Source organism: Caenorhabditis elegans, chromosome V, assembly GCF_000002985.6.
Source record: "Caenorhabditis elegans chromosome V".
Taxonomy (NCBI): domain Eukaryota; kingdom Metazoa; phylum Nematoda; class Chromadorea; order Rhabditida; family Rhabditidae; genus Caenorhabditis; species Caenorhabditis elegans.
The window spans coordinates 6,660,697-6,673,142 of record NC_003283.11 but is presented as its reverse complement, the minus strand read 5'-3'; the positions used below and the strand labels follow the sequence as shown (position 1 = coordinate 6,673,142).

Here is a 12,446-nt window from a genome sequence, read left to right as displayed (position 1 = left end):
GTGCGAACGACTGTTTCTTTTTTAAATAAGTAATGATGTCACTTGAGTTTTTGTAATTCAACCAATTTTTAAAATTTATCAGGCGTTGAGAATAGCAATCAGGATTGGAAGTTTATTCAATACAAATTACAGGGTGGGCCAAAAGTATGGTAACACATGAAGCGCTCTTTTACATGAGATTTTCGCGCGACTGCCACGTCATACGTACATTCTTCTATTGAATACTGATAGCTGAATAAATTTCCTTCAATTTGACCCAAAATTTGTAATGTTTCCCAATAAGGTGCGATTTTAATCACCTCGGCAATTTGGCGAACCCTTTCGAAAAAACGGCGTTTTGGCACGCGGCACTTCCCACACAAACGCACCTCCCACGCACGCCAATAATTTTCAGATGCATGATTTTTATGTTAAATTGAAAGTTAAAGAAGTGAAGAAGCGTTTTTGATTGTTTTTGTAGCATATAAAAATTTTCTGTGTCGACACTGGCGCCTAGCAAGAACCTTAGAATATTTCATGAATTCAACTTTCCGAAATTTACTCAGTTTTTTTGGTTTCACAAGGCGTAACGACCCACAAAATCAGCAGAGCTAATTTTTTTCTAAAAATTCTGAAAAGTCAGGTCAAACCGTGCCAAAAAGTACTAAAATGAATTTTTCTTCATACTGCTGCCGCCGCTCACATCCATCTTTCTGGCGACTGTGGCATTCAAGACTTAAACTACTGCCACAGTCCATGACAGAAATACCACGACTGAAATTTTTTGGATTTTTGTTTTTAAAGAATCTCCAGACCAAAAGCATTCTTTGAACTATAAAAACTTGTAAGATACTTGATGGATTCCTCGAGAAAAATGTAGAAATCCCGCAGAATGCCGACTTTCGTGCCATAAAGATCGTGATCTCAAAAGTTCTTAAGGCCTGCAGCGATGCGGATGGGGATATTTTGAAAATTCAAAACGTTCATCTGGTCAGTATTTTATGGAGAACAAAACTTGTACACATTGATGTAATAACTCTCTCCACACGTGAAGTTATAAAGCTGCAAACGTGTTACCATACTTTTGGCCCACCCTGTACAAGCTAAAAATAAAAATAAAAGAAAATAAATGCAAGAGTTTTACTTTGTTCGAAACATTGCCATTTTAAGAATTCAAACCACGGCCATAAACCACATTTTCCAGGTTCTGATTTTTCGCTCGAATTAATTCGAGAAACTTCATTCTATCTGGATGATAATCATTCCTCATTTTTCCACGTGGATACGAAATTTGGAAATGCCTACGTGGATTGTCCAATGTGAACTTTTCCCATTCCGATGACCCATGTTCGTTTGGGTTTCTAAAAAACAATACAGTTAAAATTTCAATCAAAATTTCAAGAAAACCCGTATTTTGCGAAATTGGAGTAGATCGTAGTCATTTTTTCAATCATTTTATGTTCTTCCTCTGTTGGCTGGAAATCACTGTACAGTCCTTCTCCAAGAACATAACGTAAATCTGTACAATGCGTTGGGGCAACGAATGTCATAAATTCTTCCTGATTCCCGAATCCAGAAGGGTTGCAATAATCGAAAATATAGAGCCATACGTTATTACCATGCTTGAGGCAATTCTTGGCGTTATCAAAAACTCCAGCGGTGAATAGAGCATCACCCACAAACTGAAAAATAATTTTTTAAGCTTTGAAAAAATATAAATGGTGATATAAAAAACTTTTTCAACATTTTCCATGTGATCTATAAAAATTTCAAAGAAATAATTTTTATTCAGCATTGCAAGGGTGTCATTTGCTAGCACAAAAATTAATAGTTTGACTCACATCAATCAATCGCTCTTTGGTACTTTTCTCATCGGTATCCTCAACATTTCGTGAATAAAATTCAATAATTTTATTTCGTGTAGCTTCAAAATGATCTCCAGTATCTTTCTTATAATATTCATTCACATATAGTTTTAGCGCTTCTAGGGGCGGCGTCGGATCTTTTATTAAAAACTCAAAAAAGAGCCCTTCGTGCTCAGCAAATCCCATCATAATATCCTTCTTTGGTGCTCCTATTCTCAGCTCATCAAGTGATTTTGGAAAGAAGTCGTCATCTAAATTAGGAGTCCAAGCAAGAATTCCAGATGCTGGAACTTGAAACCCGTTCATTTTTTCGATTTCTTCTAGTGGTTTTGATTTCATCCAATTGAAAAGAGTTTGAGAATTGGTACCATCATATCCAAGATGACGAGCAAATTCGTAACATACCTTTGCCTGGCTGTTTGCCGTTCGAACCGCGTATTCACACAGAGCACCACCAGACATAACTATGACACGATTGAATAAATCTGAAATTTCCTAGTGCACCCTTTAAAATATTAACTTCCAACCTCTAGAATGTGGGCTCAATGCAAGAAGATCCACACATGCCGCGCCAGCACTTTGCCCGAATATTGTGATATTTCCGGGATCACCCCCAAATGATTCAATATGTTTTTGAATCCAATTCAAGCCAAGTGTAAGATCCCATAATGCAAAATTGCCAGGGCATACGGTATCTCCTGTAGTGAAAAAGCCAAGAATTCCAACTCGATAATTTAAAGTGACTACGACAACGTCTTTAAGCGGAAGGGTTCCAGCCACAGAGTAATCACAATAATCTCTCGATGCTGAACATTCATATCCTCCACCATGGATGTATACCATTACGGGGCGGGTTTTATTCTAATAAATTGAAATTGGTTTGCTTTAGTTAAGTTTTTAAAAATTAAATGCTCGAAAATATTCTTTGAAATCTTGTTGTGAAACGTTGTCGAAAAAAAATCTAAACGACGCTACTCTCTTTTTAAACTTTACAAAAACTTACAAAGTTCTTAGAATCAGATATTTTGGAAAATACATTCAGTGTCAGACAGTTAGCTTCATCGGGAATATCATCTTTCTGAAAGTTGATTGCCTCTGCAAATGGTCCGGATTGTGGACATCTCGGGCCATATTTTGTGCAGTCTCTGACTTCTTCCCAAGTCCCCGCCGGTTCTGGTTTCTTGAATCGTACAAGTGGTTTTGCAAAGGGTATTCCCAGATACCCATCCACTGTTTTATCACCCTAAAAACCAATCTTTGAAACTGGAAACAAACATTTGATCTTGAAAAAATTATCAGTTCAAAAACCAACTGATAACTTGATACCGGAAAGAGCAATTAAAATTCAACGTTTGTTTTTTTCCTCATTTCCTACCAACTCACAATTCGATAAACATTCCCCTGAATTGGACCACAGGTGGCATTCAATTTTTCACTGTGCTTTTCTCGTTCCAAATGTGACAAATGACCTCCCATTCTGGAAATCAAAAAAAAAATATTCTAAATTACAAAATTATTTTAAAAAATAACAAAAAAAGCTTCTGATCGGCCAAAAATCCAAAGTGGCAGACAGACCGTTGGCATCCAACCGAACGTGCCAATCAAAAACTTTTTGATCAAATAAACTGTCTTCAGTGTCTCGCGGAGTTTTGGTTTTATACTCAAAGTTCAATCAGCTTCTCAAACAAGATTAGAAGAACTTTTTTTAATGGAAATTGTACCACCCAGCACTTAAACTATCACATTATAGGGTTTTTTTCAGGAAAAAAATAGTTAATAATGTCTGATCTGATTACAAACAATGAAGTTGATTGTTACTTTGAACTTTTAAAATTTTTGAGAACAAATTTTCTTCGGAATAGTACAATACTAGTACAATACAGTTGTATTGTTGATGTCTGCTGGCTGAAACAAATCAAAATGTTTTGGAAACATACACTAGCTAGTTTGTATTTATTTTTAAAAAGGGATTGAATTGGTGTTTTAGTTAGCTTTTTTTAATCTTGGCTGTACAAAAACAAAATAAATAAAAGTTGTAATAATTTTTTTTCTTATTCGACGCGCAGAGTTATTTAGATAAATTTTATTGTATTAGAATAATTTTATTTTTTAGATGGAAATAATTATGGTCCTTCGTTTTCGTGTTTTTGTGGTGTCTCCTAGCAATTCCTTGAAACTCGTTATTAAATGTATTGTGTTCATATTTCTCTTGAATGTCAAGTAAACTATATGGGACCCTCATTTCAAACATTCACTCAACAACTATTTTAAAGCTTACAGCCACCTATACTAGTTTTCTTTAAATGTTTTTCAAATGTTTCGTGTGTAGTACTTTTTAAAATGTATGATTAGTGCATTCACCGACCTTTTATTAAATTTGAAATGCCATGTTTGATGTTTCCATATTTCTGCAATTTCTTGATCTAAGAAACTCTAACTTGGCTCATTCGTGACAAAATGTTTGACAGCGGTTTACCGATATTCTGGGGTTGGTTTCAGGATGTGTTTGCAGTTATGACTATCATAATGAATTGTTTTATGATTTATTTAATCATTAAAAAATCTCCAAAGGAAATTGGACGATATCGGTATTTAATGTTGTACATTTCGTTTTTCGAGATTATTTATTGCATTGCGGGAAAAGTTGTGAGACCTGTGAGTTTGATATTATCATGATCATTTTTTTAAGTCGCTAAAATGCAGACAAGATTAAGAGGAGGCAGGCAGGCAGTCATAAATATCTGCCTAATATGAAATCCTTGCTAAAACGGTAAAATTTTGATTTTAAAAATTGTGTTTAGTTTGTCCATTCTTATGGATCACGAGCTATAATAATTGTGGAAGCAAAGGATGCATGGGTAAACCGTACTATCATGAAAGTGATAAATAGTGTTGTCAGCGGTTGTTATGGATGTTCTTCATCTATCCTCGCTATTCATTTTATGTACCGATATGGATCCTTGCATGTGTAGGTTTCTTTTAGTTGATCATCAAAGATATCCCATTTTCAGTAATCATCGAAATATGTTCGAAGGTTGGAAGTTCGTTGCCTGGTGCTTTATTCCCGCCAGCTACGGAGCAATTTGGAGTCTCACAATATTTTTCATTTTTCCCGATGATGATGGATTTACTGAACTGATAAGGTTAGTAATTTAATTATAAATTTTGAAAAATCATTCTTCTATCTGAAAAGTACATATTTAAAATGTCGTGATAAAAACTATCTACCAATCCTATAACTAATTGTGCTTCAAGACTTTAAAAAGTGATATTCCTTATTTTAGGTCGGATATTTTGGAGACATTTGACTGGAAAATGGAGGATATTGTTTATACTGGATTTTATTATTTTCGAGAGGACAAAAACGGCCTTCACGGTTTTGAACCACTTCCTATCGTTGGAATGTGTATTCTCTGGAGCATGATGGTAAAAGCGACTTTAAATTTGAATGTACTCCGGAAAGTTGAATTTCAGACTTCCTCTTCATTTGTTGTATACTTTTTTGGTTATCGATGCTACAAACTTGTGTCTACAATGACGAAAAATTCGTTTTCAAGCCTTGCACAAGGACTACAGCATCAATTATTCAAAGCTTTGGTGTGGCAGGTACCTGCACTTTTATTTTGAAAAAACAATGAACAATAATTTGCAGACAGTCATTCCTATTTTCATGGTGTATATTCCTAGTTCTCTAATTCTAATTTGCCCACTTTTTAATATAAATCTTGGCCGTATCAGCGTCGTTATCACTGTCACTATGTCAATTTTTACTGCACTCGATCCACTTCCCAATATATTTATCATTAAGAATTACAAAAGAGCAACATACCGTAAGCATCTCGAGCAATTTTATTTCCAAATTTGTTTTTTTTTCAGAATTGCTTTGCAGTCCGGTATGATCCAAAACTCAAATAAGCATTCAAAGTTTGATTTTTGATTTGTTATTTTTGCATTAATTTTACGCTGTATTTTCTAATGATTGGAAGCTATATATTAAATTAAATTTAACATTTTCTCTAAATAGGCAATTACAAACATTTACAAACACTGATAAATGACCAAATATTCAATTCAAACAAACACCAATCAATCATATGAAAATTCATTGACAAGTATATTTCATGTTTGCAGAAACTTTCAGATAATAGGGCATTTCATTATTATTATTTGAAATGACCTATAAACTACATTAATTAATCACTATTTAAGCTAACAACTATAACGGAGTATGTGACAGAAAATTTTAATGTCGCTGGTTTTCATTTATTGCGCGTTTGCGAAAAATAAAAGAAAAAAGAAAAATTAAATCCAGAACTTTGGGTATCAGACTTTGGGTGTTAAATCAAAAATACTATTTAGTTTAATTTCAAAAGCATTAAGAATTTCTAGAACATTCACTACTTTTAATAACTTACAGCAAACTATGTACATTCAGACATATAATCTTAGTCAAACGTAACAGATCACAATTTGCACTGCAAGCTTTTTCGGGACTTTTCTGCTTATAATCAAGGATTCCCGAGTACGTGCTTCTTGATAAATAAGCCCTTGTCGCTACCGATAAATCAAGACTGTGCTGATAATGGAATTAATTTTTCGAGAGTCGTAAATAGGTTTCTACCCCCGACGCCTTTCATTCCTTTCATTTTTCGATTGATCAATTTGCGGTCTCTTTGTTCTTTTGTTTCGCTGGTATTGTTTTTTTGCTCGGCAAAGATTTCTTGAAATTAAATCGTCTGATCTTCCATTCTTTACCATCTGTTTGCATTTTCACAGTTTTCTCCCGGGTGGTTCGCATCAATCATGTTTCCTTCCATCTTTATCTTATATGCGTGTCCGTTACTACTGTTCCATTTCTGTATGCGCCCATGTCACAATTCATCGCTATTCAATCTGAAAATGAAGAATATTGTAAGTTGATTAGTTTTGCTACAAAAATTTTGGAACAAATACTTGTCCTAAATGACGAAGAACTTTCAATAAACCGTAATACCTGTAAACAAATTATGGGATGTTTTTTCATTTTTAAATTATTTTTTCCAACTTGCGAAAACAATTAAAATATTTTAAAATTATGAATGACTTAGTTGTTTTTAAAGCTAAATTTATAAATTTTCTTTAATTTAAAAAGTTTTCAAAATATTAAATTAAGGTTGTTTAGGCCAATTTTAGAGTCCAGCAAATTTGAAATATCAAAAAATTAACAAAACAATCAACAATCTATGTTCTTTATTTGCAACATTTTGAAAATAATCTTCAAAAGTCTAAACAGATAATCAATTTTGTTATCAGTGCAATACAGCCGCTGCAAAAATCACTTTTCGATCGTTCATATATTGTTCTTACTGCGTATCCATTGCTTCCATTCATATTTCTTTTGTTATCAGCCTCAAACCATCTCTCCTTTATACACTGCCTATACATCAAAGTTCATTCTGTGATCAGTCTCCGCCTACCCTTTTCCGTGTCAAGAAAATGTTTCCAGATAAAATGGGTAAGCTTCAAGTGATTGAAAAGAAGTTCGAATTCGGGTTTCGTGTCTTCTACAATCTCTTCCGTCTGTTCCCACTCATCTACTCGAACACTTGGCTAACCCTTGTGCTGACTGCTGTCACTATTGCAGCTTCAGTCGGAAGTTAGTATTCTATTTTTATTATTTTTATTCAAAATAAAACGATGAAAACTATCGAAATACTATCGACGAATAACACTTATGAAGAAATGTAATACGTCGTTGGTGTTTCCATAGTTTGAATTGTTTATTCCATTATTTTTGAGCTTTGAATTATACATTTGAATCACCATATTCTTTTTGGGACTGAGATGGTGTCAACTTTTAAATTTAACTTTTTCTAACACGTTGAGAATTTGTTGAATTTGCCTTAAACCCAAAAATTGTACGTGTGTATTTGATCAGAAAAAATATACTTCTGAAACTCAACGGTAAAAAATCTTCCAGATGAAATTGTCAACTACAAAACCGGAGTAATTCCTGGAAAGTTCTATGTGGCGTTGATTGAAAAAGATGAACCGAAATTCTGGCATATTTTTTGGATCGCTTCCCTTTGTTATGTTGGATTGTGTTTGGTAATTTTATTAATCGAAATATGAATATTTGGATTGACTTTCAGTTGATGGCACTCATGAACTTTTTCTCCTGGTGTCTGTATATTCAACAACGGAAAAATCTAGTACAATGTCTGCATAAACTTTATTACAAAAACAACTTTTATTATCAGTTGAATGGGGTCGACGATCACGGAATTGACAACCCGTAAGATAAAAATAATATTTCTGCAAAACTTTAATTTATTATTTTCTGAAATATTTATAGAGATCAAAGAATCACTCAAGACGCTGATAAATTGACAAAACTGTTGGGTACAAGCATTATTCCAACAGTTTTGCTGTCTCCATTCATTATTTCATACTATGGAGTACGAGTGTGGGAGACGTAAGATTTTAATTTTTGTAGTTTTTTTTTTGAATCAATGTTCAATAATTTCAGTGCCGGAGGATGGGGATTTGGAATGATTGTCGCCTATTTCTTGATCGGCGTGATTATCAATAGAATTTTAATCGGCCCAATTACCCCCTGGGCAGCGAGAGTTGAGAAAGCTGAGGGAGATTTCAGGTAATTAAAAATTTAAATTTAAGAACTTCAAATATAAACTAACATGTTATATTTTCAGATACAAACATGTTTCCGTGCGCGTGAACGCTGAAGAGTCCGCATTCTATAAATCGGCAGAGTTCGAGCATGTATTCTCCGATCTTTCCTTCGATGTTCTCTTCAAAAGATTATTGAACTTCATGTGCTGGAGATTCCCATCTCAATGTAAAAATTCGAATTTCTATTTATTTAAATATTATTTTTATTTCAGTCTTCCAATCCTTCTTTGATTACTACGGAGGCTGCATGTCCTACATCCTTCAACTTTTCCCACTGTTTGTGTTTCATATGTACGATAATCTCACTCCTGCTGAACTTTCTGGACAAATTAGTAATGTGAGCCAAGACATTTGAAGGTTAACAATGAAAATAACAAATATTTTCAGAACGCATTCTACTTCATCTACCTCATCAATTGTTTTACAAGACTGACAGATTTGGCAATGAATATTGCAGAGCTCGGAGGATATATCATGAGGTTTTATAGTGAACACTTTTGTAACTTTTGTTTGTATGTATATGCTCTAATCACTAAAATTAGAAGTAAAGTGGGAACTTACAATAAATAGAGAGCATCCCATGTATAATAGCCAATAAGTGAACGGGATAAGTTAACGGGAAATATTCGAAATTATTTCCACCACCTGGCTCGCTATTCTTCAAACTTTTCAAAAAAGAAAAGTATTATTTTCAAATCGAAGGAATTTTTCCTACATATCTGTATTAATTTTTTGTATTGTCAAACTGAAATAAGCGATTTTGTACGTTTGCCAAAAAGCCCTGCTGTCTAACACTGAATTGAGTGAAGTTTTTTTCAAACTTCTTAATTTTTCAGAGTGAGCGAATTCGTAGACACTGGAAAGCTTCACCAATCGGGAATTAAAAACGAAGCTTTCCGTCGTAACTCGGAGCTCCCTGAAAAAGCATCCGGAGATGATAATCTTATTGAGACTGAGCACCTGTCGTTTGGTCCACCAACCAATTCGAATATCCGCATTATTGAAAGTAAGTTTTTTTAATCACGTATCGCTTAATATCTGAATCTCCGAAACTGGATTATACTAGATTGATGTTCGGATTAGTGGGCGGATTTATGATATTTGTTTTAATATTATTCCAAAGTGGTTATACAGATTTGACATTCCACTTGCCTCGTAACAAGACATTGCTTATCACCGGAGACAGTGGAATCGGAAAAACGTCGTTGATGAGAGTGATTGCCGATATGTGGCCTCATCAAGGCATCTTGAAAAAACACTTTAAAAAGACAGATGCCTATTTCTTACCGCAGAAACCATATTTCCCAGTGGGAAGGTTGTCTCTGAAACAGCAACTTGTTTTCCCAGCAGAGGAAAATGAAGAGAAATCCGGAAATGATGGTGGGGAACTTGGATTTTGAAAAAAAACTATTTGAATGATTTTTTCAGAGGAAATCGTTCGAATTCTGCATGAATTGAAACTTGGGCACTTGTTGCCAATTGTGGGAAATATTCATGATAGCGTTGATTTTGAATGGTAAGTGATTTTTATTTCATTTTATTGGAATATGTAAGAAGAAAGCTTTTTATACTTTCTGATTTGACCAATTTTTATTTTTCTTTACATTGGTTTTCCAGGCAAGAAACGCTGTCCCCAGGCGAGCAACAGCGCCTGTGTTTTGCTAGAATGATCTTAGCAGAGCCAACAGTCGCGTTCCTCGATGAGTCGACTTGCAACGTGGATGAAGGAATGGAGAACGCAATGTATGAAATGCTCAGAAAGGTTGGTCCCATTTTTTGGCTGTGATTTGAAGGCTGGTAAGAGCCACCAATTTTCAATAATGGCTTCTTGCACCGGAAATTGGTTTTTTTTCTCGGCTCCAAGAAGAAGGCTAGAAGGGAGCCAATCGCACAAAATGGATTTTCGCTAGGGTTGCATCGTCATCGATAAAAAGGGCACTTGAGAGGGATTCATTTGGGATGATGAGAATCAAGAAGCAATTAGAAATTTTGAAGAAAACAACTGTGCACTATGTAGTTCTCTAAATTTTAAATAAAAATATTGGAAATCTCAAGATAAAGGATTTTTGTTAATTTCCAATCTCCGTAAATTTTTAAAAATTTAGTTTTTCTTTAACGTTTTGGTTTTTTGCTTTAATTGGTAGAAAACAGGTCGTGATCACCACACCACATAAAAACTTACGATGATTATTTTTTAATTAGTTTTTCAAAAATTGGATCTACCCTAAAAATTCCAAATTTTCAGCATTCAATCACCTACATCTCCGTTGGCCACCGCAAATCTCTCCGAAGCCATCACGATTTTGAGCTTCGAATTCCATCTTCATCGTCTTTCCTTTTTCATGAAATTCACAATCAAAAGTTTTAATATTTGCCGTTAATTTTGTTTTCATTGTTGTTCTACTTTACTTCATCCATAAAAATCTGAAGAAAAATAACTGAAATGATGCTTCGTTTGTGGACACTGGAGCCGTTTGAAGTATGCATTTTGCTGTCAGGAATACGTAAAGCACATGAGCATACACACACAAATTTCTCATATTTCAATGATATACAAGCATTTCCTTCTTCTTCCTCCTCTCCTTCATTCCATTTTTTGAGCTTCTCTCAATTCGGCTACTCGCATACATTTTTACTAATCGAATATTCTAACGATATGAATATTAAAAGCGAGAAAAAAATTGAGAAGAAGAGGATGAGCTAGTCCGCCTCCTCGTTTTTTTGAGAAGAAGATGGAATTGATACTGCAAATGAGATGAAAAGAAGGAGAGTACAATAAGATGAGAAGAGTGCGTGGAAATGTCATTCACGGTCTTTATTCTCAGAATTTGCACTTCAATGTTTCGATAGTCAAGAATTGTTTAATCTAGTTTTCTAAAAATTGGGTCGTTTATTTCTTAGACAGGAGTTAATAGAAAGATTTTCCAAAAAAAGTGTTCATTTCCAGTGAAAGTTATTCGGCAGAACTCAATGCATCCACTGAAAGATATTTATTCAAACATTGATCACAATCGGTAATAGCCTAAATTTTGAAACAGCTAACCCCTTGAAAAATTGTTCGACTAGGAATTAAAAAAAAATGCCAATTGAAAAATTGATTTTTATTTAATATTTTGAGCCCAATAATTCTTATGGTCTACAGCACTTTCTGAGTGATTTTTTCAATTGCAGAGAAGAAAATTTCTAGCACGATTTCTAGTAACTTGGACTTATTGTGCTAATTTCAGCTGTTGAGTAATTCTCGGATTCGTTTAGAACCTGGGATTTGACTAGCTCCAGGAAAACTTTTTTTTATATACTACGGAAACATATCTTTTTGCAGAAAAATTTTTTTGCAAAAATGGTTACCTCGGCTTCAGATTTTTCTTATTAAAAATTTCAATTCTCTGACATAAAATGTATCTCATGAAAATCTAATATTAAATTTTTATTTCAAAAAATTAAAAAAAAACAATTGTGTTTATAGTCTAGAAGGGATTTGTGAGGACACTTTCCTGTTTTTTCGCCCAAAACCACAATTATTAGAATCAGAAGTTTAGTGTTATCCGATCCAATCTCAAGATTATCTCCTATTCTTGTTATTTTCCAATTGTTTTTTTTCTCGTGCTTTTCAATTTCCCGCGATAATTGAATAAGAAAATCGAGGCTAGAGGAAATTGCCCGAAAATGTATCAATTTCACTAGTTTCGGCATAACATGAGCTGAGAAATTTTAGCGTGATTTGAGCAAGTTTGATATGTCTGCCAGGCAGCTTACAATACAATAACAAGGGTATGCTAAAGTGTATTTCAATTCTTTTTTTAAATTATGACCTGTTTCTTGTCAACTTTTATTTAGTATCATGTTGGGCTAACGAGAAAATTTTATCAAACATGGCCACTTACGATACTTTTTTAACTCATAAGAACCAATTTTAGATTTTTGCCCAAC

General features: G+C 34.0%; 3 protein-coding genes and 1 non-coding gene across 6 annotated transcripts; 3 read left to right on the top strand and 1 right to left on the bottom strand.

Annotated features, from left to right (window-relative positions):
• Nucleotides 1-1,106: 1,106 nt before the first annotated feature.
• cest-28 (Carboxylic ester hydrolase) lies at nucleotides 1,107-3,323 on the bottom strand. The gene is made up of 6 exons (NM_072290.4): nucleotides 3,228-3,323; nucleotides 2,848-3,087; nucleotides 2,372-2,705; nucleotides 1,821-2,329; nucleotides 1,387-1,661; nucleotides 1,107-1,340 (listed from the first exon to the last, which is right to left on the bottom strand). The coding sequence occupies exons 1-6, from the start codon at nucleotides 3,318-3,320 to the stop codon at nucleotides 1,145-1,147; spliced, it is 1,647 nt and encodes a 548-aa protein (NP_504691.2). The 5' UTR covers nucleotides 3,321-3,323; the 3' UTR covers nucleotides 1,107-1,144.
• A 978-nt stretch (nucleotides 3,324-4,301) lies between these two features.
• str-180 (Serpentine receptor class r-10) lies at nucleotides 4,302-5,857 on the top strand (the record flags this gene model as incomplete). Of its 2 annotated transcripts, none has more annotated exons than NM_001380675.1 (7): nucleotides 4,302-4,499; nucleotides 4,646-4,812; nucleotides 4,856-4,987; nucleotides 5,129-5,270; nucleotides 5,319-5,450; nucleotides 5,497-5,674; nucleotides 5,721-5,743. In NM_001380675.1, the coding sequence occupies 7 exons, from the start codon at nucleotides 4,302-4,304 to the stop codon at nucleotides 5,741-5,743; spliced, it is 972 nt and encodes a 323-aa protein (NP_001367855.1). The 2 variants fall into 2 exon arrangements, with proteins under 2 accessions (NP_001367855.1, NP_001360041.1); NM_001373044.1 differs by having other exon boundaries at nucleotides 4,324-4,499; nucleotides 5,721-5,857.
• Nucleotides 5,858-7,329: 1,472 nt separating this feature from the next.
• pmp-5 lies at nucleotides 7,330-10,952 on the top strand. 2 transcript variants are annotated; one of them, NM_072288.7, is made up of 13 exons: nucleotides 7,330-7,479; nucleotides 7,804-7,931; nucleotides 7,976-8,118; nucleotides 8,179-8,298; nucleotides 8,353-8,478; nucleotides 8,537-8,682; nucleotides 8,729-8,853; nucleotides 8,904-8,995; nucleotides 9,353-9,522; nucleotides 9,651-9,896; nucleotides 9,945-10,032; nucleotides 10,134-10,278; nucleotides 10,762-10,952. In NM_072288.7, exons 1-13 carry the CDS (start codon nucleotides 7,335-7,337, stop codon nucleotides 10,882-10,884), a joined length of 1,797 nt encoding a protein of 598 aa, NP_504689.1. In that variant the 5' UTR covers nucleotides 7,330-7,334; the 3' UTR covers nucleotides 10,885-10,952. The 2 variants fall into 2 exon arrangements, with proteins under 2 accessions (NP_504689.1, NP_001024131.1); NM_001028960.6 differs by having other exon boundaries at nucleotides 10,134-10,950.
• Nucleotides 7,508-7,607, top strand: mir-70. The gene has a single exon (NR_000794.2). It is a non-coding gene; the product is annotated as a pre-microRNA mir-70 (primary transcript).
• Nucleotides 10,953-12,446: the final 1,494 nt, after the last annotated feature.